This window comes from Eucyclogobius newberryi, unplaced genomic scaffold (assembly GCF_026437365.1).
Source record: "Eucyclogobius newberryi isolate DKJ021-1_F unplaced genomic scaffold, fEucNew1.0.hap1 SCAF_119, whole genome shotgun sequence".
NCBI classification, from domain to species: Eukaryota; Metazoa; Chordata; class Actinopteri; order Gobiiformes; family Gobiidae; genus Eucyclogobius; species Eucyclogobius newberryi.
Window position 1 is genome coordinate 98,606 of NW_027315745.1, and position 21,834 is coordinate 120,439.

General features: G+C 44.2%; 1 protein-coding gene across 1 annotated transcript in view; it reads left to right on the forward strand.

Annotated features, from left to right (window-relative positions):
* Positions 1-15,941, forward strand: part of LOC140355604 (protein SPMIP2) — a 26,471-nt gene extending 10,530 nt beyond the window's left edge. Inside the window, exons 3-5 of the mRNA XM_072440270.1 lie at positions 12,691-12,920; positions 14,554-14,615; positions 15,875-15,941. Coding sequence (XP_072296371.1) covers positions 12,691-12,920; positions 14,554-14,615; positions 15,875-15,941 — 359 coding nt within the window. The remainder of the gene's footprint in view (positions 1-12,690; positions 12,921-14,553; positions 14,616-15,874) is intronic.
* The last annotated feature ends 5,893 nt before the right edge of the window (positions 15,942-21,834 follow it).

A 21,834-nucleotide genomic window follows, 5' to 3' on the forward strand; every position in this document is an offset into this window, starting at 1 on the left:
GTTAGAGCTGTTAGAGTGTGTGTTAGAGCTGTTAGAGTGTGTGTTAGAGCTGTTAGAGTGTGTGTTAGAGCTGTTAGAGTGTGTGTTAGAGCTGTTAGAGTGTGTGTGTTAGAGCTGTTAGAGTGTGTGTTAGAGCTGTTAGAGTGTGTGTTAGAGCTGTTAGAGTGTGTGTTAGAGCTGTTAGAGTGTGTGTTAGAGCTGTTAGAGTGTGTGTTAGAGCTGTTAGAGTGTGTGTGTTAGAGCTGTTAGAGTGTGTGTTAGAGCTGTTAGAGTGTGTGTGTTAGAGCTGTTAGAGTGTGTGTGTTAGAGCTGTTAGAGTGTGTGTTAGAGCTGTTAGAGTGTGTGTGTTAGAGCTGTTAGAGTGTGTGTTAGAGCTGTTAGAGTGTGTGTTAGAGCTGTTAGAGTGTGTGTTAGAGCTGTTAGAGTGTGTGTTAGAGCTGTTAGAGTGTGTGTTAGAGCTGTTAGAGTGTGTGTTAGAGCTGTTAGAGTGTGTGTGTTAGAGCTGTTAGAGTGTGTGTTAGAGCTGTTAGAGTGTGTGTGTTAGAGCTGTTAGAGTGTGTGTTAGAGCTGTTAGAGTGTGTGTGTTAGAGCTGTTAGAGTGTGTGTTAGAGCTGTTAGAGTGTGTGTTAGAGCTGTTAGAGTGTGTGTTAGAGCTGTTAGAGTGTGTGTTAGAGCTGTTAGAGTGTGTGTTAGAGCTGTTAGAGTGTGTGTTAGAGCTGTTAGAGTGTGTGTGTTAGAGCTGTTAGAGTGTGTGTTAGAGCTGTTAGAGTGTGTGTTAGAGCTGTTAGAGTGTGTGTTAGAGCTGTTAGAGTGTGTGTTAGAGCTGTTAGTGTGTGTGTTAGAGCTGTTAGAGTGTGTGTTAGAGCTGTTAGAGTGTGTGTGTTAGAGCTGTTAGAGTGTGTGTTAGAGCTGTTAGAGTGTGTGTTAGAGCTGTTAGAGTGTGTGTGTTAGAGCTGTTAGAGTGTGTGTTAGAGCTGTTAGAGTGTGTGTTAGAGCTGTTAGAGTGTGTGTTAGAGCTGTTAGAGTGTGTGTGTTAGAGCTGGTAGAGTGTGTGTTAGAGCTGTTAGAGTGTGTGTGTTAGAGCTGTTAGTGTGTGTGTTAGAGCTGTTAGAGTGTGTGTGTTAGAGCTATTAGAGTGTGTGTGTTAGAGCTGTTAGAGTGTGTGTGTTAGAGCTGTTAGAGTGTGTGTTAGAGCTGTTAGAGTGTGTGTTAGAGCTGTTAGAGTGTGTGTGTTAGAGCTGTTAGAGTGTGTGTTAGAGCTGTTAGAGTGTGTGTTAGAGCTGTTAGAGTGTGTGTGTTAGAGCTGTTAGAGTGTGTGTTAGAGCTGTTAGAGTGTGTGTTAGAGCTGTTAGAGTGTGTGTTAGAGCTGTTAGAGTGTGTGTTAGAGCTGTTAGAGTGTGTGTGTTAGAGCTGTTAGAGTGTGTGTTAGAGCTGTTAGTGTGTGTGTGTTAGAGCTGTTAGTGTGTGTGTTAGAGCTGTTAGAGTGTGTGTTAGAGCTGTTAGAGTGTGTGTTAGAGCTGTTAGAGTGTGTGTGTTAGAGCTGTTAGAGTGTGTGTTAGAGCTGTTAGAGTGTGTGTTAGAGCTGTTAGAGTGTGTGTTAGAGCTGTTAGAGTGTGTGTGTTAGAGCTGTTAGAGTGTGTGTGTTAGAGCTGTTAGAGTGTGTGTTAGAGCTGTTAGAGTGTGTGTGTTAGAGCTGTTAGAGTGTGTGTTAGAGCTGTTAGAGTGTGTGTGTTAGAGCTGTTAGAGTGTGTGTTAGAGCTGTTAGAGTGTGTGTGTTAGAGCTGTTAGAGTGTGTGTTAGAGCTGTTAGAGTGTGTGTTAGAGCTGTTAGAGTGTGTGTTAGAGCTGTTAGAGTGTGTGTGTTAGAGCTATTAGAGTGTGTGTTAGAGCTGTTAGAGTGTGTGTTAGAGCTGTTAGAGTGTGTGTGTTAGAGCTGTTAGAGTGTGTGTGTTAGAGCTGTTAGAGTGTGTGTGTTAGAGCTGTTAGAGTGTGTGTTAGAGCTGTTAGAGTGTGTGTGTTAGAGCTGTTAGAGTGTGTGTTAGAGCTGTTAGAGTGTGTGTTAGAGCTGTTAGAGTGTGTGTGTTAGAGCTGTTAGAGTGTGTGTTAGAGCTGTTAGAGTGTGTGTTAGAGCTGTTAGAGTGTGTGTTAGAGCTGTTAGAGTGTGTGTGTTAGAGCTGTTAGAGTGTGTGTGTTAGAGCTGTTAGAGTGTGTGTGTTAGAGCTGTTAGAGTGTGTGTTAGAGCTGTTAGAGTGTGTGTGTTAGAGCTGTTAGTGTGTGTGTTAGAGCTGTTAGAGTGTGTGTTAGAGCTGTTAGAGTGTGTGTTAGAGCTGTTAGTGTGTGTGTTAGAGCTGTTAGAGTGTGTGTGTTAGAGCTGTTAGAGTGTGTGTGTTAGAGCTGTTAGAGTGTGTGTGTTAGAGCTGTTAGTGTGTGTGTGTTAGAGCTGTTAGAGTGTGTGTGTTAGAGCTGTTAGAGTGTGTGTTAGAGTTGTTAGAGTATGTGTGTTAGAGCTGTTAGAGTGTGTGTTAGAGCTGTTAGAGTGTGTGTGTTAGAGCTGTTAGAGTGTGTGTGTTAGAGCTGTTAGAGAGTGTGTTAGAGCTGTTAGAGTGTGTGTGTTAGAGCTGTTAGTGTGTGTGTTAGAGCTGTTAGAGTGTGTGTGTTAGAGCTGTTAGAGTGTGTGTTAGAGCTGTTAGAGTGTGTGTTAGAGCTGTTAGAGTGTGTGTGTTAGAGCTGTTAGTGTGTGTGTTAGAGCTGTTAGAGTGTGTGTGTTAGAGCTGTTAGAGTGTGTGTTAGAGCTGTTAGAGTGTGTGTTAGAGCTGTTAGAGTGTGTGTGTTAGAGCTGTTAGTGTGTGTGTTAGAGCTGTTAGAGTGTGTGTGTTAGAGCTGTTAGAGTGTGTGTTAGAGCTGTTAGAGTGTGTGTGTTAGAGCTGTTAGAGTGTGTGTTAGAGCTGTTAGAGTGTGTGTTAGAGCTGTTAGAGTGTGTGTGTTAGAGCTGTTAGAGTGTGTGTTAGAGCTGTTAGAGTGTGTGTGTTAGAGCTGTTAGAGTGTGTGTTAGAGCTGTTAGAGTGTGTGTTAGAGCTGTTAGAGTGTGTGTGTTAGAGCTGTTAGTGTGTGTGTTAGAGCTGTTAGAGTGTGTGTGTTAGAGCTGTTAGAGTGTGTGTTAGAGCTGTTAGAGTGTGTGTGTTAGAGCTGTTAGAGTGTGTGTTAGAGCTGTTAGAGTGTGTGTTAGAGCTGTTAGAGTGTGTGTGTTAGAGCTGTTAGAGTGTGTGTGTTAGAGCTGTTAGAGTGTGTGTGTTAGAGCTGTTAGAGTGTGTGTGTTAGAGCTGTTAGAGTGTGTGTTAGAGCTGTTAGAGTGTGTGTTAGAGCTGTTAGAGTGTGTGTTAGAGCTGTTAGAGTGTGTGTTAGAGCTGTTAGAGTGTGTGTTAGAGCTGTTGGAGTGTGTGTTAGAGCTGTTGGAGTGTGTGTTAGAGCTGTTAGAGTGTGTGTTAGAGCTGTTAGAGTGTGTGTGTTAGAGCTGTTAGAGTGTGTGTTAGAGCTGTTAGAGTGTGTGTTAGAGCTGTTAGAGTGTGTGTTAGAGCTGTTAGAGTGTGTGTTAGAGCTGTTAGAGTGTGTGTGTTAGAGCTGTTAGAGTGTGTGTTAGAGCTGTTAGAGTGTGTGTGTTAGAGCTGTTAGAGTGTGTGTTAGAGCTGTTAGAGTGTGTGTTAGAGCTGTTAGAGTGTGTGTTAGAGCTGTTAGAGTGTGTGTGTTAGAGCTGTTAGAGTGTGTGTGTTAGAGCTGTTAGAGTGTGTGTTAGAGCTGTTAGAGTGTGTGTGTTAGAGCTGTTAGAGTGTGTGTTAGAGCTGTTAGAGTGTGTGTTAGAGCTGTTAGAGTGTGTGTGTTAGAGCTGTTAGAGTGTGTGTGTTAGAGCTGTTAGAGTGTGTGTGTTAGAGCTGTTAGAGTGTGTGTTAGAGCTGTTAGTGTGTGTGTTAGAGCTGTTAGAGTGTGTGTTAGAGCTGTTAGAGTGTGTGTGTTAGAGCTGTTAGAGTGTGTGTGTTAGAGCTGTTAGAGTGTGTGTTAGAGCTGTTAGAGTGTGTGTTAGAGCTATTAGAGTGTGTGTTAGAGCTGTTAGAGTGTGTGTTAGAGCTGTTAGAGTGTGTGTGTTAGAGCTGTTAGAGTGTGTGTTAGAGCTGTTAGAGTGTGTGTTAGAGCTGTTAGAGTGTGTGTTAGAGCTGTTAGAGTGTGTGTGTTAGAGCTGTTAGAGTGTGTGTGTTAGAGCTGTTAGAGTGTGTGTGTTAGAGCTGTTAGAGTGTGTGTTAGAGCTGTTAGAGTGTGTGTTAGAGCTGTTAGTGTGTGTGTGTTAGAGCTGTTAGAGTGTGTGTGTTAGAGCTGTTAGAGTGTGTGTGTTAGAGCTATTAGAATGTGTGTTAGAGCTGTTAGTGTGTGTGTTAGAGCTGTTAGAGTGTGTGTTAGAGCTGTTAGAGTGTGTGTGTTAGAGCTGTTAGTGTGTGTGTTAGAGCTGTTAGAGTGTGTGTGTTAGAGCTGTTAGAGTGTGTGTTAGAGCTGTTAGTGTGTGTGTTAGAGCTGTTAGTGTGTGTGTTAGAGCTGTTAGAGTGTGTGTGTTAGAGCTGTTAGTGTGTGTGTTAGAGCTGTTAGAGTGTGTGTGTTAGAGCTGTTAGTGTGTGTGTTAGAGCTGTTAGAGTGTGTGTGTGTTAGAGCTGTTAGAGTGTGTGTGTTAGAGCTGTTAGAGTGTGTGTTAGAGCTGTTAGAGTGTGTGTTAGAGCTGTTAGAGTGTGTGTGTTAGAGCTGTTAGAGTGTGTGTTAGAGCTGTTAGAGTGTGTGTTAGAGCTGTTAGAGTGTGTGTTAGAGCTGTTAGAGTGTGTGTGTTAGAGCTGTTAGTGTGTGTGTTAGAGCTGTTAGAGTGTGTGTGTTAGAGCTGTTAGAGTGTGTGTTAGAGCTGTTAGAGTGTGTGTGTTAGAGCTGTTAGAGTGTGTGTTAGAGCTGTTAGAGTGTGTGTTAGAGCTGTTAGAGTGTGTGTGTTAGAGCTGTTAGAGTGTGTGTTAGAGCTGTTAGAGTGTGTGTGTTAGAGCTGTTAGAGTGTGTGTTAGAGCTGTTAGAGTGTGTGTTAGAGCTGTTAGAGTGTGTGTGTTAGAGCTGTTAGTGTGTGTGTTAGAGCTGTTAGAGTGTGTGTGTTAGAGCTGTTAGAGTGTGTGTTAGAGCTGTTAGAGTGTGTGTGTTAGAGCTGTTAGAGTGTGTGTTAGAGCTGTTAGAGTGTGTGTTAGAGCTGTTAGAGTGTGTGTGTTAGAGCTGTTAGAGTGTGTGTGTTAGAGCTGTTAGAGTGTGTGTGTTAGAGCTGTTAGAGTGTGTGTGTTAGAGCTGTTAGAGTGTGTGTTAGAGCTGTTAGAGTGTGTGTTAGAGCTGTTAGAGTGTGTGTTAGAGCTGTTAGAGTGTGTGTTAGAGCTGTTAGAGTGTGTGTTAGAGCTGTTGGAGTGTGTGTTAGAGCTGTTGGAGTGTGTGTTAGAGCTGTTAGAGTGTGTGTTAGAGCTGTTAGAGTGTGTGTGTTAGAGCTGTTAGAGTGTGTGTTAGAGCTGTTAGAGTGTGTGTTAGAGCTGTTAGAGTGTGTGTTAGAGCTGTTAGAGTGTGTGTTAGAGCTGTTAGAGTGTGTGTGTTAGAGCTGTTAGAGTGTGTGTTAGAGCTGTTAGAGTGTGTGTGTTAGAGCTGTTAGAGTGTGTGTTAGAGCTGTTAGAGTGTGTGTTAGAGCTGTTAGAGTGTGTGTTAGAGCTGTTAGAGTGTGTGTGTTAGAGCTGTTAGAGTGTGTGTGTTAGAGCTGTTAGAGTGTGTGTTAGAGCTGTTAGAGTGTGTGTGTTAGAGCTGTTAGAGTGTGTGTTAGAGCTGTTAGAGTGTGTGTTAGAGCTGTTAGAGTGTGTGTGTTAGAGCTGTTAGAGTGTGTGTGTTAGAGCTGTTAGAGTGTGTGTGTTAGAGCTGTTAGAGTGTGTGTTAGAGCTGTTAGTGTGTGTGTTAGAGCTGTTAGAGTGTGTGTTAGAGCTGTTAGAGTGTGTGTGTTAGAGCTGTTAGAGTGTGTGTGTTAGAGCTGTTAGAGTGTGTGTTAGAGCTGTTAGAGTGTGTGTTAGAGCTATTAGAGTGTGTGTTAGAGCTGTTAGAGTGTGTGTTAGAGCTGTTAGAGTGTGTGTGTTAGAGCTGTTAGAGTGTGTGTTAGAGCTGTTAGAGAGTGTGTGTTAGAGCTGTTAGAGTGTGTGTTAGAGCTGTTAGAGTGTGTGTTAGAGCTGTTAGAGTGTGTGTGTTAGAGCTGTTAGAGTGTGTGTGTTAGAGCTGTTAGAGTGTGTGTGTTAGAGCTGTTAGAGTGTGTGTTAGAGCTGTTAGAGTGTGTGTTAGAGCTGTTAGTGTGTGTGTGTTAGAGCTGTTAGAGTGTGTGTGTTAGAGCTGTTAGAGTGTGTGTGTTAGAGCTATTAGAATGTGTGTTAGAGCTGTTAGTGTGTGTGTTAGAGCTGTTAGAGTGTGTGTTAGAGCTGTTAGAGTGTGTGTGTTAGAGCTGTTAGTGTGTGTGTTAGAGCTGTTAGAGTGTGTGTGTTAGAGCTGTTAGAGTGTGTGTTAGAGCTGTTAGTGTGTGTGTTAGAGCTGTTAGTGTGTGTGTTAGAGCTGTTAGAGTGTGTGTGTTAGAGCTGTTAGTGTGTGTGTTAGAGCTGTTAGAGTGTGTGTGTTAGAGCTGTTAGTGTGTGTGTTAGAGCTGTTAGAGTGTGTGTGTGTTAGAGCTGTTAGAGTGTGTGTGTTAGAGCTGTTAGAGTGTGTGTTAGAGCTGTTAGAGTGTGTGTTAGAGCTGTTAGAGTGTGTGTGTTAGAGCTGTTAGAGTGTGTGTTAGAGCTGTTAGAGTGTGTGTTAGAGCTGTTAGTGTGTGTGTTAGAGCTGTTAGAGAGTGTGTGTTAGAGCTGTTAGAGTGTGTGTGTTAGAGCTGTTAGAGTGTGTGTTAGAGCTGTTAGAGTGTGTGTGTTAGAGCTGTTAGAGTGTGTGTTAGAGCTGTTAGAGTGTGTGTTAGAGCTGTTAGAGTGTGTGTTAGAGCTGTTAGAGTGTGTGTTAGAGCTGTTAGAGTGTGTGTGTTAGAGCTGTTAGAGTGTGTGTTAGAGCTGTTAGAGTGTGTGTTAGAGCTGTTAGAGTGTGTGTTAGAGCTGTTAGTGTGTGTGTTAGAGCTGTTAGAGTGTGTGTTAGAGCTGTTAGAGTGTGTGTGTTAGAGCTGTTAGTGTGTGTGTTAGAGCTGTTAGAGTGTGTGTTAGAGCTGTTAGAGTGTGTGTTAGAGCTGTTAGTGTGTGTGTTAGAGCTGTTAGTGTGTGTGTTAGAGCTGTTAGAGTGTGTGTTAGAGCTGTTAGAGTGTGTGTGTTAGAGCTGTTAGTGTGTGTGTTAGAGCTGTTATAGTGTGTGTTAGAGCTGTTAGTGTGTGTGTTAGAGCTGTTAGTGTGTGTGTTAGAGCTGTTAGAGTGTGTGTGTTAGAGCTGTTAGAGTGTGTGTTAGAGCTGTTAGTGTGTGTGTTAGAGCTGTTAGAGTGTGTGTGTTAGAGCTGTTAGAGTGTGTGTTAGAGCTATTAGAGTGTGTGTTAGAGCTGTTAGTGTGTGTGTTAGAGCTGTTAGAGTGTGTGTGTTAGAGCTGTTAGAGTGTGTGTTAGAGCTGTTAGTGTGTGTGTTAGAGCTGTTAGAGTGTGTGTGTTAGAGCTGTTAGAGTGTGTGTTAGAGCTGTTAGAGTGTGTGTGTTAGAGCTGTTAGAGTGTGTGTTAGAGCTGTTAGAGTGTGTGTGTTAGAGCTGTTAGAGTGTGTGTTAGGGCTGTTAGTGTGTGTGTGTTAGAGCTGTTAGAGTGTGTGTTAGAGCTGTTAGAGTGTGTGTGTTAGAGCTGTTAGAGTGTGTGTGTTAGAGCTGTTAGAGTGTGTGTTAGAGCTGTTAGAGTGTGTGTTAGAGCTGTTAGAGTGTGTGTGTTAGAGCTGTTAGAGTGTGTGTTAGAGCTGTTAGAGTGTGTGTTAGAGCTGTTAGAGTGTGTGTGTTAGAGCTGTTAGAGTGTGTGTTAGAGCTGTTAGAGTGTGTGTTAGAGCTGTTAGAGTGTGTGTGTTAGAGCTGTTAGAGTGTGTGTTAGAGCTGTTAGAGTGTGTGTTAGAGCTGTTAGAGTGTGTGTTAGAGCTGTTAGAGTGTGTGTGTTAGAGCTATTAGAGTGTGTGTTAGAGCTGTTAGAGTGTGTGTGTTAGAGCTGTTAGAGTGTGTGTGTTAGAGCTGTTAGAGTGTGTGTTAGAGCTATTAGAGTGTGTGTTAGAGCTGTTAGAGTGTGTGTTAGAGCTATTAGAGTGTGTGTTAGAGCTGTTAGAGTGTGTGTGTTAGAGCTGTTAGAGTGTGTGTTAGAGCTATTAGAGTGTGTGTGTTAGAGCTGTTAGAGTGTGTGTGTTAGAGCTGTTACAGTGTGTGTTAGAGCTGTTAGAGTGTGTGTGTTAGAGCTGTTAGAGTGTGTGTTAGAGCTGTTAGAGTGTGTGTTAGAGCTGTTAGAGTGTGTGTTAGAGCTGTTAGAGTGTGTGTGTTAGAGCTGTTACAGTGTGTGTTAGAGCTGTTAGAGTGTGTGTTAGAGCTGTTAGAGTGTGTGTTAGAGCTGTTAGAGTGTGTGTTAGAGCTGTTAGAGTGTGTGTGTTAGAGCTGTTAGAGTGTGTGTGTTAGAGCTGTTAGAGTGTGTGTGTTAGAGCTGTTAGAGTTAGGATCTGTGTTAGGATCTGAGCTCATAGTGACATGTCTTTAATTACTTTATTCAACGCAATGAGCTGTAGAAAATGTGCAGCACGTTTTTACTGCAAAATGACACCTGAGCCGATAAAGCTGAACATATATACAAATAAAAGTAAAGCAGTGGATGTTTATGTCACGATTCTCATCATGTTTCTACTACAACACATACTGTAGTGCAAGTTATATTTGTACTCTGTGTGTAGTATAGTAGAGCAGGAGCATTACTCCACTGCACTGAAGCTTTCACACGTCTTTCCTTCCTGCAGCTGTCAGACTGTATAACAAGCACTGTTAGCCCTGAACATGTGCAATACTGACTTAACCATGTGCAATACTGACTTAACCATGTGCAATACTGACTTAACCATGTGCAATACTGACTAAACCATGTGCAATACTGTCATATTCATGTGCAATACAGACTTAACCATGTGCAATACTGACTTAACCATGTGCAATACCGTCATATTCATGTGCAATACTGACTTAACCATGTGCAATACCGTCATATTCATGTGCAATACTGACTTAACCATGTGCAATACCGTCATATTCATGTGCAATTACTGTCATACTCACACGCAATTAAGGCCATATTCAAGTGCATAAAACTGATGTAAATAAGAGTGTTTACTTACCATTATTATTAGTATTATTTGTCTTATACCAGCTATTTTATTATTATGTTTATTATTTAATTTAATCTTTATTTTTATTTTCTTCCCTCCATTCCCTATTAAGATATGAGAGGACCTGTTTACAGGAGTTTTGTTAATAAGAGTTTGTTTTGTTTATAAGAGTTCTTCTATGAAGAGTGTTTTTTAAACTTCCTATAAGTTTTCTGTCCTTTCCCTCTGTATCTACTGCGTTGCAACATCAAAATTTCCCCATGTGTGGACATTAAAGGCATATCTTATCTTATCTTAATATAACCCACAGTTCCCCGTCCCACCCACAGTTCCCCGTCCCACCCACAGTTCCCCGTCTCACCCACAGTTCCCCGCCTCACCCACAGTTCCCCGTCTCACCCACAGTTCCCCGTCTCACCCACAGTTCCCCGTTCCCCGTCTCACCCACAGTTCCCCGTCTCACCCACAGTTCCCCGTCTCACCCACAGTTCCCCGCCTCACCCACAGTTCCCCGCCTCACCCACAGTTCCCCGCCTCACCCACAGTTCCCCGTCTCACCCACAGTTCCCCGTCCCACCCACAGTTCCCCGCCTCACCCACAGTTCCCCGCCTCACCCACAGTTCCCCGCCTCACCCACAGTTCCCCGTCTCACCCACAGTTCCCCGCCTCACCCACAGTTCCCCGTCTCACCCACAGTTCCCCGTCTCACCCACAGTTCCCCGCCTCACCCACAGTTCCCCGCCTCACCCACAGTTCCCCGTCTCACTCACAGTTCACCGTCTCACCCACAGTTCCCCGTCTCACCCACAGTTCCCCATCCCACCCACAGTTCCCCGCCTCACCCACAGTTCCCCGTCTCACCCACAGTTCCCCGTCTCACCCACAGTTCCCCGTCTCACCCACAGTTCCCCGCCTCACCCACAGTTCCCCGTCTCACCCACAGTTCCCCGTCTCACCCACAGTTCCCCGTCCCACCCACAGTTCCCCGCCTCACCCACAGTTCCCCGCCTCACCCACAGTTCCCCGTCTCACCCACAGTTCCCCGCCTCACCCACAGTTCCCCGTCTCACCCACAGTTCCCCGTCTCACCCACAGTTCCCCGCCTCACCCACAGTTCCCCGTCTCACCCACAGTTCCCCGTCTCACCCACAGTTCCCCGCCTCACCCACAGTTCCCCGTCCCACCCACAGTTCCCCGCCTCACCCACAGTTCCCCGTCTCACCCACAGTTCCCCGTCCCACCCACAGTTCCCCGCCTCACCCACAGTTCCCCGTCTCACCCACAGTTCCCCGCCTCACCCACAGTTCCCCGCCTCACCCACAGTTCCCCGCCTCACCCACAGTTCCCCGTCTCACCCACAGTTCCCCGCCTCACCCACAGTTCCCCGCCTCACCCACAGTTCCCCGTCTTACCCACAGTTCCCCGTCTCACCCACAGTTCCCCGCCTCACCCACAGTTCCCCGCCTCACCCACAGTTCCCCGTCTCACTCACAGTTCACCGTCTCACCCACAGTTCCCCGTCTCACCCACAGTTCCCCGTCCCACCCACAGTTCCCCGTCTCACCCACAGTTCCCCGTCCCACCCACAGTTCCCCGTCTCACCCACAGTTCCCCGTCTCACCCACAGTTCCCCGTCTCACCCACAGTTCCCCGTTCCCCGTCTCACCCACAGTTCCCCGTCTCACCCACAGTTCCCCGTCCCACCCACAGTTCCCCGCCTCACCCACAGTTCCCCGCCTCACCCACAGTTCCCCGCCTCACCCACAGTTCCCCGTCTCACCCACAGTTCCCCGCCTCCCCCACAGTTCCCCGTCTCACCCACAGTTCCCCGTCTCACCCACAGTTCCCCGCCTCACCCACAGTTCCCTGCCTCACCCACAGTTCCCCGTCTCACTCACAGTTCACCGTCTCACCCACAGTTCCCCGTCTCACCCACAGTTCCCCGTCCCACCCACAGTTCCCCGCCTCACCCACAGTTCCCCGTCTCACCCACAGTTCCCCGCCTCACCCACAGTTCCCCGTCTCACCCACAGTTCCCCGCCTCACCCACAGTTCCCCGTCTCACCCACAGTTCCCCGCCTCACCCACAGTTCCCCGTCTCACCCACAGTTCCCCGTCTCACCCACAGTTCCCCGTCCCACCCACAGTTCCCCGCCTCACCCACAGTTCCCCGTCTCACCCACAGTTCCCCGCCTCACCCACAGTTCCCCGCCTCACCCACAGTTCCCCGCCTCACCCACAGTTCCCCGCCTCACCCACAGTTCCCCGTCTCACCCACAGTTCCCCGTCTCACCCACAGTTCCCCGCCTCACCCACAGTTCCCCGTCTCACTCACAGTTCACCGTCTCACCCACAGTTCCCCGTCTCACCCACAGTTCCCCGTCCCACCCACAGTTCCCCGCCTCACCCACAGTTCCCCGCCTCACCCACAGTTCCCCGTCTCACCCACAGTTCCCCGCCTCACCCACAGTTCCCCGTCTCACCCACAGTTCCCCGTCTCACCCACAGTTCCCCGCCTCACCCACAGTTCCCCGTCTCACCCACAGTTCCCCGTCTCACCCACAGTTCCCCGCCTCACCCACAGTTCCCCGCCTCACCCACAGTTCCCCGTCTCACCCACAGTTCCCCGTCTCACCCACAGTTCCCCGTCCCACCCACAGTTCCCCGTCTCACCCACAGTTCCCCGTCTCACCCACAGTTCCCCGCCTCACCCACAGTTCCCCGTCTCACTCACAGTTCACCGTCTCACCCACAGTTCCCCGTCTCACCCACAGTTCCCCGTCCCACCCACAGTTCCCCGCCTCACCCACAGTTCCCCGCCTCACCCACAGTTCCCCGCCTCACCCACAGTTCCCCGCCTCACCCACAGTTCCCCGTCTCACCCACAGTTCCCCGTCTCACCCACAGTTCCCCGCCTCACCCACAGTTCCCCGTCTCACCCACAGTTCCCCGTCTCACCCACAGTTCCCCGCCTCACCCACAGTTCCCCGCCTCACCCACAGTTCCCCGTCTCACCCACAGTTCCCCGTCTCACCCACAGTTCCCCGTCCCACCCACAGTTCCCCGCCTCACCCACAGTTCCCCGTCTCACCCACAGTTCCCCGCCTCACCCACAGTTCCCCGCCTCACCCACAGTTCCCCGTCTCACCCACAGTTCCCCTTCTCACCCACAGTTCCCCGTCTCACCCACAGTTCCCCGTCTCACCCACAGTTCCCCGTCTCACCCACAGTTCCCCGCCTCACCCACAGTTCCCCGTCTCACCCACAGTTCCCCGCCTCACCCACAGTTCCCCGTCTCACCCACAGTTCCCCGTCTCACCCACAGGCCCAGATGGCGTGGGCGACTTCAGGCCGCGGCGGTGCGACTTCCCTCGGTACATCGGGGAAGGCGGAGGCTCCACAGAGGCCACGGGCGACCTGGGTTACCTGTGGAGAGCCGGCCCTCACACGCTCCCCCACAGGCCCCGGGACAGTTACGTGGGCGGCGTGGGCTGGGCGTGGCACTACAACCACAGGCTGAACCAGGACGCTTTACTCAGCGACCTGCAGATCAAGGTAAAGTCCATGTGCCGTTCTCAGGGAAGAGCTCAGGTTTGAGTCGTGTAATAATGTCAATGATAAATCCTTCACTTGTTATAATAACTGTGCAATTGCTGTTGGAATTCATGTGCAATCTATGTGCTGTCGTGACACATATTCATGTGCAATTACTGTCGGGATCACATGCAATGGTATTTATTTATTTATTTGTCTATGGGAGTTTTTATTTATTTATAGGAGATCTTCTACTGAAAGTGTTTTTCAGACTTCCTATAAGTGATCTGTTCTTCTGTATCTACCTCTGTATCTACCTGCGTTGCACCAATGGAATTTCCCCATGTGGGACAATAAAGGAATATCTTATCTTATCTTATCTTATTACAGGGAAACAGTATTTTTGAGAGAATTACTCTGAGCTTTTACATGGAAACAACAACATTGTCCTATGTGTCCAATGTAGAGTCATTTAGTAGATAATTAAACACATTTTAAAAAGTAATGATTTGGTTTTGTAATGTCATATTTGGTGACTTTCTGTGATGATTGTGTTGCTGCTGCTTTGGCCAAGTCTTAAAGGTGGTATGGATGATTTTTTGGCGATTTGAGAACGCAGGCGGAAGTGCTCATGCCACTCCCCCGTGCTCATGCCACTCCCCCGTGCACATGCCACTCCCCCGTGCTCATGCCACTCCCCCGTGCTCATGCCACTCCCCCGTGCACATGCCACTCCCCCGTGCACATGCCACTCCCCCGTGCTCATGCCACTCCCCCGTGCACATGCCACTCCCCCGTGCTCATGCCACTCCCCCGTGCACATGCCACTCCCCCATGCACATGCCACTCCCCCGTGCACATGCCACTCCCCCGTGTGGACTGATACAACACACACGTGCGTTTGTTTATTAGCGCAACAGATCACATCGCATCGCTCGTCTCCCGTAGATTTCTGTCCACTTCTGCGTCAGCTCCAACTGTCTTTCTCCGTCTTCATTTTGCCCCGTACACTGAGGGAACTATATTATGATAGATCCATGCGCTTAGGCACGCGGAAACGTGGGGACGAGCCTGACGCGGCTGCAGGTGAGCGACAGGTGCGTTTTATGATTGACACGTGGCAGGACAAATGATTTATCCACGCCACGAGGAAATATGATAAAAAAAATTGCTGAAAAAAATTGTCCATACCACCTTTAATAAGACATTCTCAATATCAATGAGACTTCCTTGTTAAGTAAAGGTACAGATAAAAAACAGCCCACACAACGATTACTGGTCATTTATGCTCATGTATTAATTTGTCTTGTGCTGTCCACACATGTCTCTCATATTTACATGTACAGCTACAGTACATTTAATAATCGAGCTAATAAACACATTGTGTAAACATTTGTTTTACAGACGTTCTTTACATAATGTCGGTGCGTCATAACAAGTATTCATGCCTTTAACAAACAGCAACAGATTCTTTATGAAATAAATGGAGGCAGATGATTCCAAAGGGATGCAGCGCTGTATCATTCAGATTTTTTTAAAGCATTAGGGACATGTAAATAGCCTGTTATTAGGACTATCATCCCTCACAAAGAGAGAGTCACATAAAAGTACAATTACAAGTCATCACAAGCCATAACTCGTAAATGTGTTGCAGAAAACGGACATTCGAGCTGCGGTGGAGGACACGGTGGCTCAACGCTTCCAAACCGCTCCACAGTAAGACAATGACTCTGAGTGTTTCCTCTGAGCGGAGCGTCCAGTTACACGAGCTGCAGTGTTGAGTGACCACATCCATAATGCAACAGGTGCACACCAGCCGCTTCGGATATGTTTCCACAAGCGTCTGTCATATCTGGATCGCTACTTTTAAGATAATAAGATAAGATATTCCTTTATTTTCCACATAATTTCATTGTTGCAACGCAGGTAGATACAGAGGAAAAGGACAGATCACTTAATAGAAGAACTCTTATAAACAAAACTCTTACAACAAAACCTCTCATTTCCTAATAAGGAATGGAGGGGAAAAATAAAGATTAAATAAAATAATAAAATAAAATAAAAACAGCTAGCGTAAGACAAGATAATACTAATAATAATGGTGAAATAAACACTCTATTTTCATCAGTTGTATACACATGCATATGACAGTATTGCACATGAATATGACAGTATTGCACATGCATATGACAGTATTGCACATGAATATGACAGTATTGCACATGAATATGACGGTATTGCACATGCATATGACAGTATTGCACATGAATATGACAGTATTGCACATGGTTAAGTCAGTATTGCACATGAATATGACAGTATTGCACATGAATATGACAGTATTGCACATGAATATGACAGTATTGCACATGGTTAAGTCAGTATTGCACATGAATATGACAGTATTGCACATGAATATGACAGTATTGCACATGAATATGACAGTATTGCACATGGTTAAGTCAGTATTGCACATGAATATGACAGTATTGCACATGAATATGACGGTATTGCACATGCATATGACAGTATTGCACATGAATATGACAGTATGGCACATGGTTAAGTCAGTATTGCACATGAATATGACAGTATTGCACATGAATATGACAGTATTGCACATGAATATGACAGTATTGCACATGGTTAAGTCAGTATTGCACATGAATATGACAGTATTGCACATGAATATGACAGTATTGCACATGAATATGACAGTATTGCACATGGTTAAGTCAGTATTGCACATGAATATGACAGTATTGCACATGAATATGACAGTATTGCACATGGTTAAGTCAGTATTGCACGTGTTCAGTGCTAGCAGTGTTTGTTATACAGTCCGACAGCAGCAGGAAGGAAAGACCTGCGAAACCTTTCCTTCACACCTCCTACACATTGTCTTCTAGAATAACAACTTTTAAACTGTATCGCTAACTTTACAAATCTCTTAATCATTTCCCGTTTGGTTCCAGCAAGAAGAAAGCAGCTGACTCAGAACTTCAAGCGCACAAGAAGTTTCCCCGGCAGAGCGTGCGCTGAGAAGAGATGCCGCAACTTTCATTCCCCTTATTTCATTTTTAATCTCGCAATTTTTCAATTTTAGAAACGGCCCGGAGCAATGAATAATAAACACACAGACAATTTGCACTTTTTCTGACGCTCTTTTCCATTTTGGGTGAAGTAGATAATGTCTTTTTTCCCATTAGATGTGATGACTTAAAAAAAAAAAACAGACAGTTATTGAATTGAATCTGTGAACGATGAATAAAATGTGGTTTGATAGAGCGTGTTCAGAGAAATCCTAATTAATAAAGTATTTTTCTGCTTGTGAAAATGCAGAGCTGTTGTCTGATTAGTAATGGCAATAACCGATTGTTTAATGAAGTCAAACTTTTTATTAATCCACTAATAATTTTATAATAAACATTTATACTTAGAGTTAGCTGGGATTTTTAGAGTAACTGTAACATTTTATTTGATTGTTTTTTGTCATGGAATTAGACATACACCGATGCTATTCCGTAACACATCGAGAACACAATTCAACCTAGAATATGAAACGACACAGAAACATCAGACATTTGTGTGGCATGCATGGGAGAAAACGCGGGGACTGTGTCAGCCAGGCCGTTGTAAGGAGCCTGGCTGACCCTCCTGCGTCTCACCCCCGCGTCTCACCCTGTTTTTTCCCATGCTGGTTGGTTTTATTAGATATTCTGGAATAGGCGGGTCACATTTCTCATTGGTCAGCCTCACATCAAGGCACTTGGTATTTTTCCGTAGAGATAAAGCCTGCAAGGGGGGTGCAACTCCCCCCCCCCGGGGCAACATTCTTTGGCCCATCTTTACGACCCCTTCACAAACAAATGCAGTTTGTCACACACCCGTTCTTCTCTTATGACTAATGATGCAGATAAAATATCACTATTATGCAGATAAAATACATCACAGAAATATACTCATATATTCACATTTTATCACAGTTTTATGCTTTTTTGGGCAGTTTTGTGATATTTCCTGTACATGAATAGCCAAAAGTAGCCAAAAATGTTACTCAAGCAAGAGTTAAGTTATTCTTGAAAATTGTATTCCTGAAGTAGAAATACTACGTGGGAGTAACATCTGATTTATTTAATGTAATGTGAAGAACAAAATGTTAAATCATGTTTTCAAAAGAAAGACACAACAGTGAGAAAACTAAATAATATCTGACGGAGCGAAACAAACATGTTCAAATCATTTCATAGTTATTTTTTAAACCTCTTTTTCATGGGACCCTGTGTTCACAAAACACGTTAAGGTTAAAGTTAAATGTAATATCACGGTGAAAACCTGACCTGATGTTCAGTAAATGTCTTAAATAATCAGGTCAAATCCAACGAGAGCTTAAAGAAGAACCAAGAAAAAAAGTGAAACATATAGTTTCAGAAAGTTACTCCAAAAAGTACAAGTAGAGTAAATAAGAGTACTGCCCACCTCTGATTTGTTCAGATTACAGCTCTTTTGAAGTAATTATTTATCATGTTGAACTACTCATTGAACTAAAGTGCAGTTAAAAAAGATATATTTGGAATTTTGTTTAAAAAATATGCTAAAAAATATATACTGGTATTGGGTATAGTTCATAATTTCACTTCCTGTTTGCAATTGATGACATCACACTAGGAAATTACACAGCAAAGACAAAAATCTAATGTCACAATTTTCTGACATTTTTTTGAGAATTTGAAGAATAAAATTATATGAGAGCACTTTTATTTCGTTGAATTCATGTTTAGAGAGTCAGAAAAGTTGCATTAGAGCAGAGACAGAAATATAAAATTATAATATGCATAACATTTAAGCATTTAAAAACGTACGTCTAGAGTATAAAAGTAAAAGAAATTGACACAGATTATGAAAACTATTCATTGCAGCAGTTTTTTTAATGTACATATATATTTCTTCAATTTTATAGTCATTTTTCTCGATCTATATTTGAATGAAAGTGCTCAAAAACAAGCTCAGCTCATTCAGCACAAAAGTAAAGAGTAGTCTGTAAAGTTGCTTTGAGTAAAGTAAAGATGAATAAAGGTTGTACTTAAATACAATACGTTTTGTACTTTGTTACTTTCTATCACTGAAGAAATCTAAAGATACATTTCCTCCTTTACACGTCTGTGGAACTACTTTATTTGTGAGGCCCGTCCCACACCATTTATTTCCTTCTTTTTTCAGTAAAATGTTGCCGGGCCACAGTTTTAACACATATTTTGTAATGATAAAATAAGATAAGATATTCCTTTATTGTCCCACATGGGGAAATTTCATTTTTGCAACACAGGTAGATCCAGAAGAAAAGAACAGATCACTTATAGGAAGTTTGAAAAACACTTTCAGTAGAAGATCTCCTATAAACAAAAACTCCCATAGACAAAACCCAACAAGGGATGGAGGGGGAAATAATAAAGATAAAATAAATAAATAAATACCATTGCATGTGATCACGACAGTAATTGCACATGAATATGTTCCCCCTTCGATTTATTCTTCGATTTATTCTCCTGCAGCTGTGGCTCTGAAGGACCAAACAAACGTGTTGTGTGGGATTGAAGGCAGGAGACACTTCTTTGTCCTGACTCCACAGGAACATTGTTGTGGGAATCACACATTCTCCTCAGTCACTGTTTGAAGCCTTCTTTATGTAGAAGAAGAACCACAGCATAAACCATAGGGCTGGGTGTTTCCTGGTACCTCACAACACAATACGAATCCTGATACACAGAACTGGATACGATACGCGTCCTGATTCATGGATATCCCTTAAAACCGAGTTAAAAGTTTGCTAAAATTATGTTTTGATTAAATATAAAAATGCATTAGAATCTCATGTTCAAACTGTCCTCAACATCAGAATACAACTGTCCAGTGATGACGTCACATGTTCAGATTCAGTCTGTAGGTTCAGAAGTGTACATGGTGGAAATTACTTTATGTTGTTTAAAAGTATCACGATACATCCCGATATCGATATATATTGAGCACAGCCCTAATAAACAGATCGTGCTGATGTGGCCAAAACGTTCAGTGCTCATGATACATTTTCTCATTTATTGGCATATTATGGGGCAAAGTGTGACAATGTTTGGGTTTGTTATTCTTTTCTTTTGTGACGAATATTGATTATCACTTGGGACCCTCAAGTAGGGATGTCACGATTATTAGGTGGATCGATAATCATGATTATTCAGGTCACAATATAATCGTGAGAACCAAAAATTAATAATTATGACAATTTTAGAAGCAAAATTAAGTATTTTTAGTTCAATCTAGCATCCAAAAAACAGACCTATGTGTGAATAACTGTTTTTTATCTGGCTCTTTTTGTCACATTTAACTTTACTTTTCTTCAGAAAGTAACATTTCATAAAGTCGGTCACAAACTTGAGGAACAGTAACATGTTAGACAAAGGAAATGAAAGAAAATTAAAGATTTCACTGTTGTTTTGTCTCAATATTCATGTTTTTTCTCACAATAATTGTAACACTAACATTTTATATTATATAGTATCCCTACCCTCAAGTATCATGTTGTAGAGCTCCCATAAAACAAAAAAATGGCTTCCAGGCTGCTATAATGTTTTTTATTAAGCTATTTTTTTCCACAAAATTGTCAAAATAGCTCAATGAAGCTGCTTTATATGACAATTGTTTGTATCTGCACTGCCTTTTTCTAATTTGTCTGGTCGGACCATCAATTTGAGTGGCCAATGCTGTGATGTAATCTTTGCTTGTACATTTTGTTAATTCTGTCGTGTCACATAAAATAAACAGTGTAACTAGTCTGCATATGTGGTAAATGTGTTTGTTTTGTTTTACAGTTGAATCTGTATTTTGGAATGTATGCTCTGCACCTCAGTGTGATGTTTCAAATTGCACATAATCTTCCCCCAAAAACGTCTAATAAAAAGATATAATGTACTTCTCCAGCAACACTGTTACACTTTTTGACAAAAGCCAGTAATCCTGCCCACGGCTGTCTGCTGTAGATAACTGTAAATGTTGTTTACGCCAAGAGAAGGCCACAATTTTCATATAATTGAACAACCTGGCCTCCATTTTGGGAGGTCAGCAGCAATTTCAGTGATTTTGCTGCTGTCAAAAATCTCACTTAAGGTCTATCTTGAACATGTGTACGGAATTTCAATGTTACTTTGGGCGAGATATGCTTCATCTTTGTACAGGGCTTGTTTAAAGGTGCACTGTAAGAATGTGAGCAGAATATGAGCAGAATATGAGCAGAATGTGAGCAGAATATGAGCAGAATGTGAGCAGAATGTGAGCAGAATATGAGCAGAATATGAGCGGAATGTGAGCGGAATGTGAGCGGAATGTGAGCAGAATGTGAGCAGAATGTGAGCAGAATATGAGCAGAATATGAGCGGAATGTGAGCAGAATATGAGCAGAATATGAGCGGAATGTGAGCGGAATGTGAGCGGAATGTGAGCAGAATGTGAGCAGAATGTGAGCGGAATGTGAGCAGAATATGAGCAGAATATGAGCGGAATGTGAGCGGAATGTGAGCGGAATGTGAGCAGAATATGAGCGGAATGTGAGCGGAATGTGAGCGGAATGTGAGCAGAATGTGAGCAGAATGTGAGCGGAATGTGAGCGGAATGTGAGCGGAATGTGAGCAGAATGTGCGGGGAATGTGAGCGGAATGTGAGCGGAATGTGAGCGGAATGTGAGCAGAATATGAGCAGAATGTGAGCAGAATGTGAGCAGAATATGAGCAGAATATGAGCGGAATGTGAGCGGAATGTGAGCGGAATGTGAGCAGAATGTGAGCAGAATGTGAGCGGAATGTGAGCGGAATGTGAGCGGAATGTGAGCAGAATGTGAGCAGAATGTGAGCGGAATGTGAGCGGAATGTGAGCGGAATGTGAGCAGAATGTGCGGGGAATGTGAGCGGAATGTGAGCGGAATGTGAGCGGAATGTGAGCAGAATGTGCGGGGAATGTGCGGGGAATGTGCGGGGAATGTGCTACCTGCTTGTCTCTGTGGAGATTGTTTTTAGCCTTGATGTAAAACAATATGGCTATAAACATATCTATCTGGCATGAATTACTTACGAGTGGTATGAGCTGTAACTTGGTCTGGTGCCATCATTCTGGGACATTCCAGACAAAGCAATAACACCTCCAGGAAGATAAGCCGGCGACGGACCGGAAACATTTTTTTGTTTGTTTTTTGCCCGTAGACTGTATTTGGCAGCTTAGTTTAGGGTGTGGAGAGCAGGAAGGACATTCAGCCAGCAGAGAGCCTGAAGATAAGAGGACCAGGAGGGCAGGAGAACAGAGACATGCACTTACAAATCAAGATATAATTATTAAATTAAACATAACACTGTGCAAATAGACAAAAGTTGCTAATCTACACGTATGATAACTATGGCTATGCAGCGTATTGTGTGGAAAATAAAGGGGTAAATGTGTGCGTATGGGTGTGTGTGTGGTTGTTGTTGGTAGTGGTGGTCGGAGGGGCTGATGGTGCAGATTGGCAGCCACACACCAGGGCAGCTGTGGCTACATTAGTAGTAGTAGTTTACCACCACCATGTAAGAAATATATGAATAATGACTATAGTGTGGACTTTTCCCACTGAAATAGCTTGCAAGTCTAGATTTGAGGGGTCAGGTTTTTTTTTTTAGAGTTACCTGGACTAGTGCTCACCTTAATGGCACCTTAATATAAAGTAGGTAACAAGATTTGAGCCGCATGTAATTTGTCCTTTAAATATGCTAGCCGCTGGTTATATTTGGAAGTGAATATGTCAACTACTACATACATTTTCACAATAAAGTTTTTGTTCATTGTCTCTCACGTTCCGCTGTGCACATTTCCCGCTGTGGTCTCTTATTTTGAAGTGTGAGCACCGGAAACTCCGTCTGTC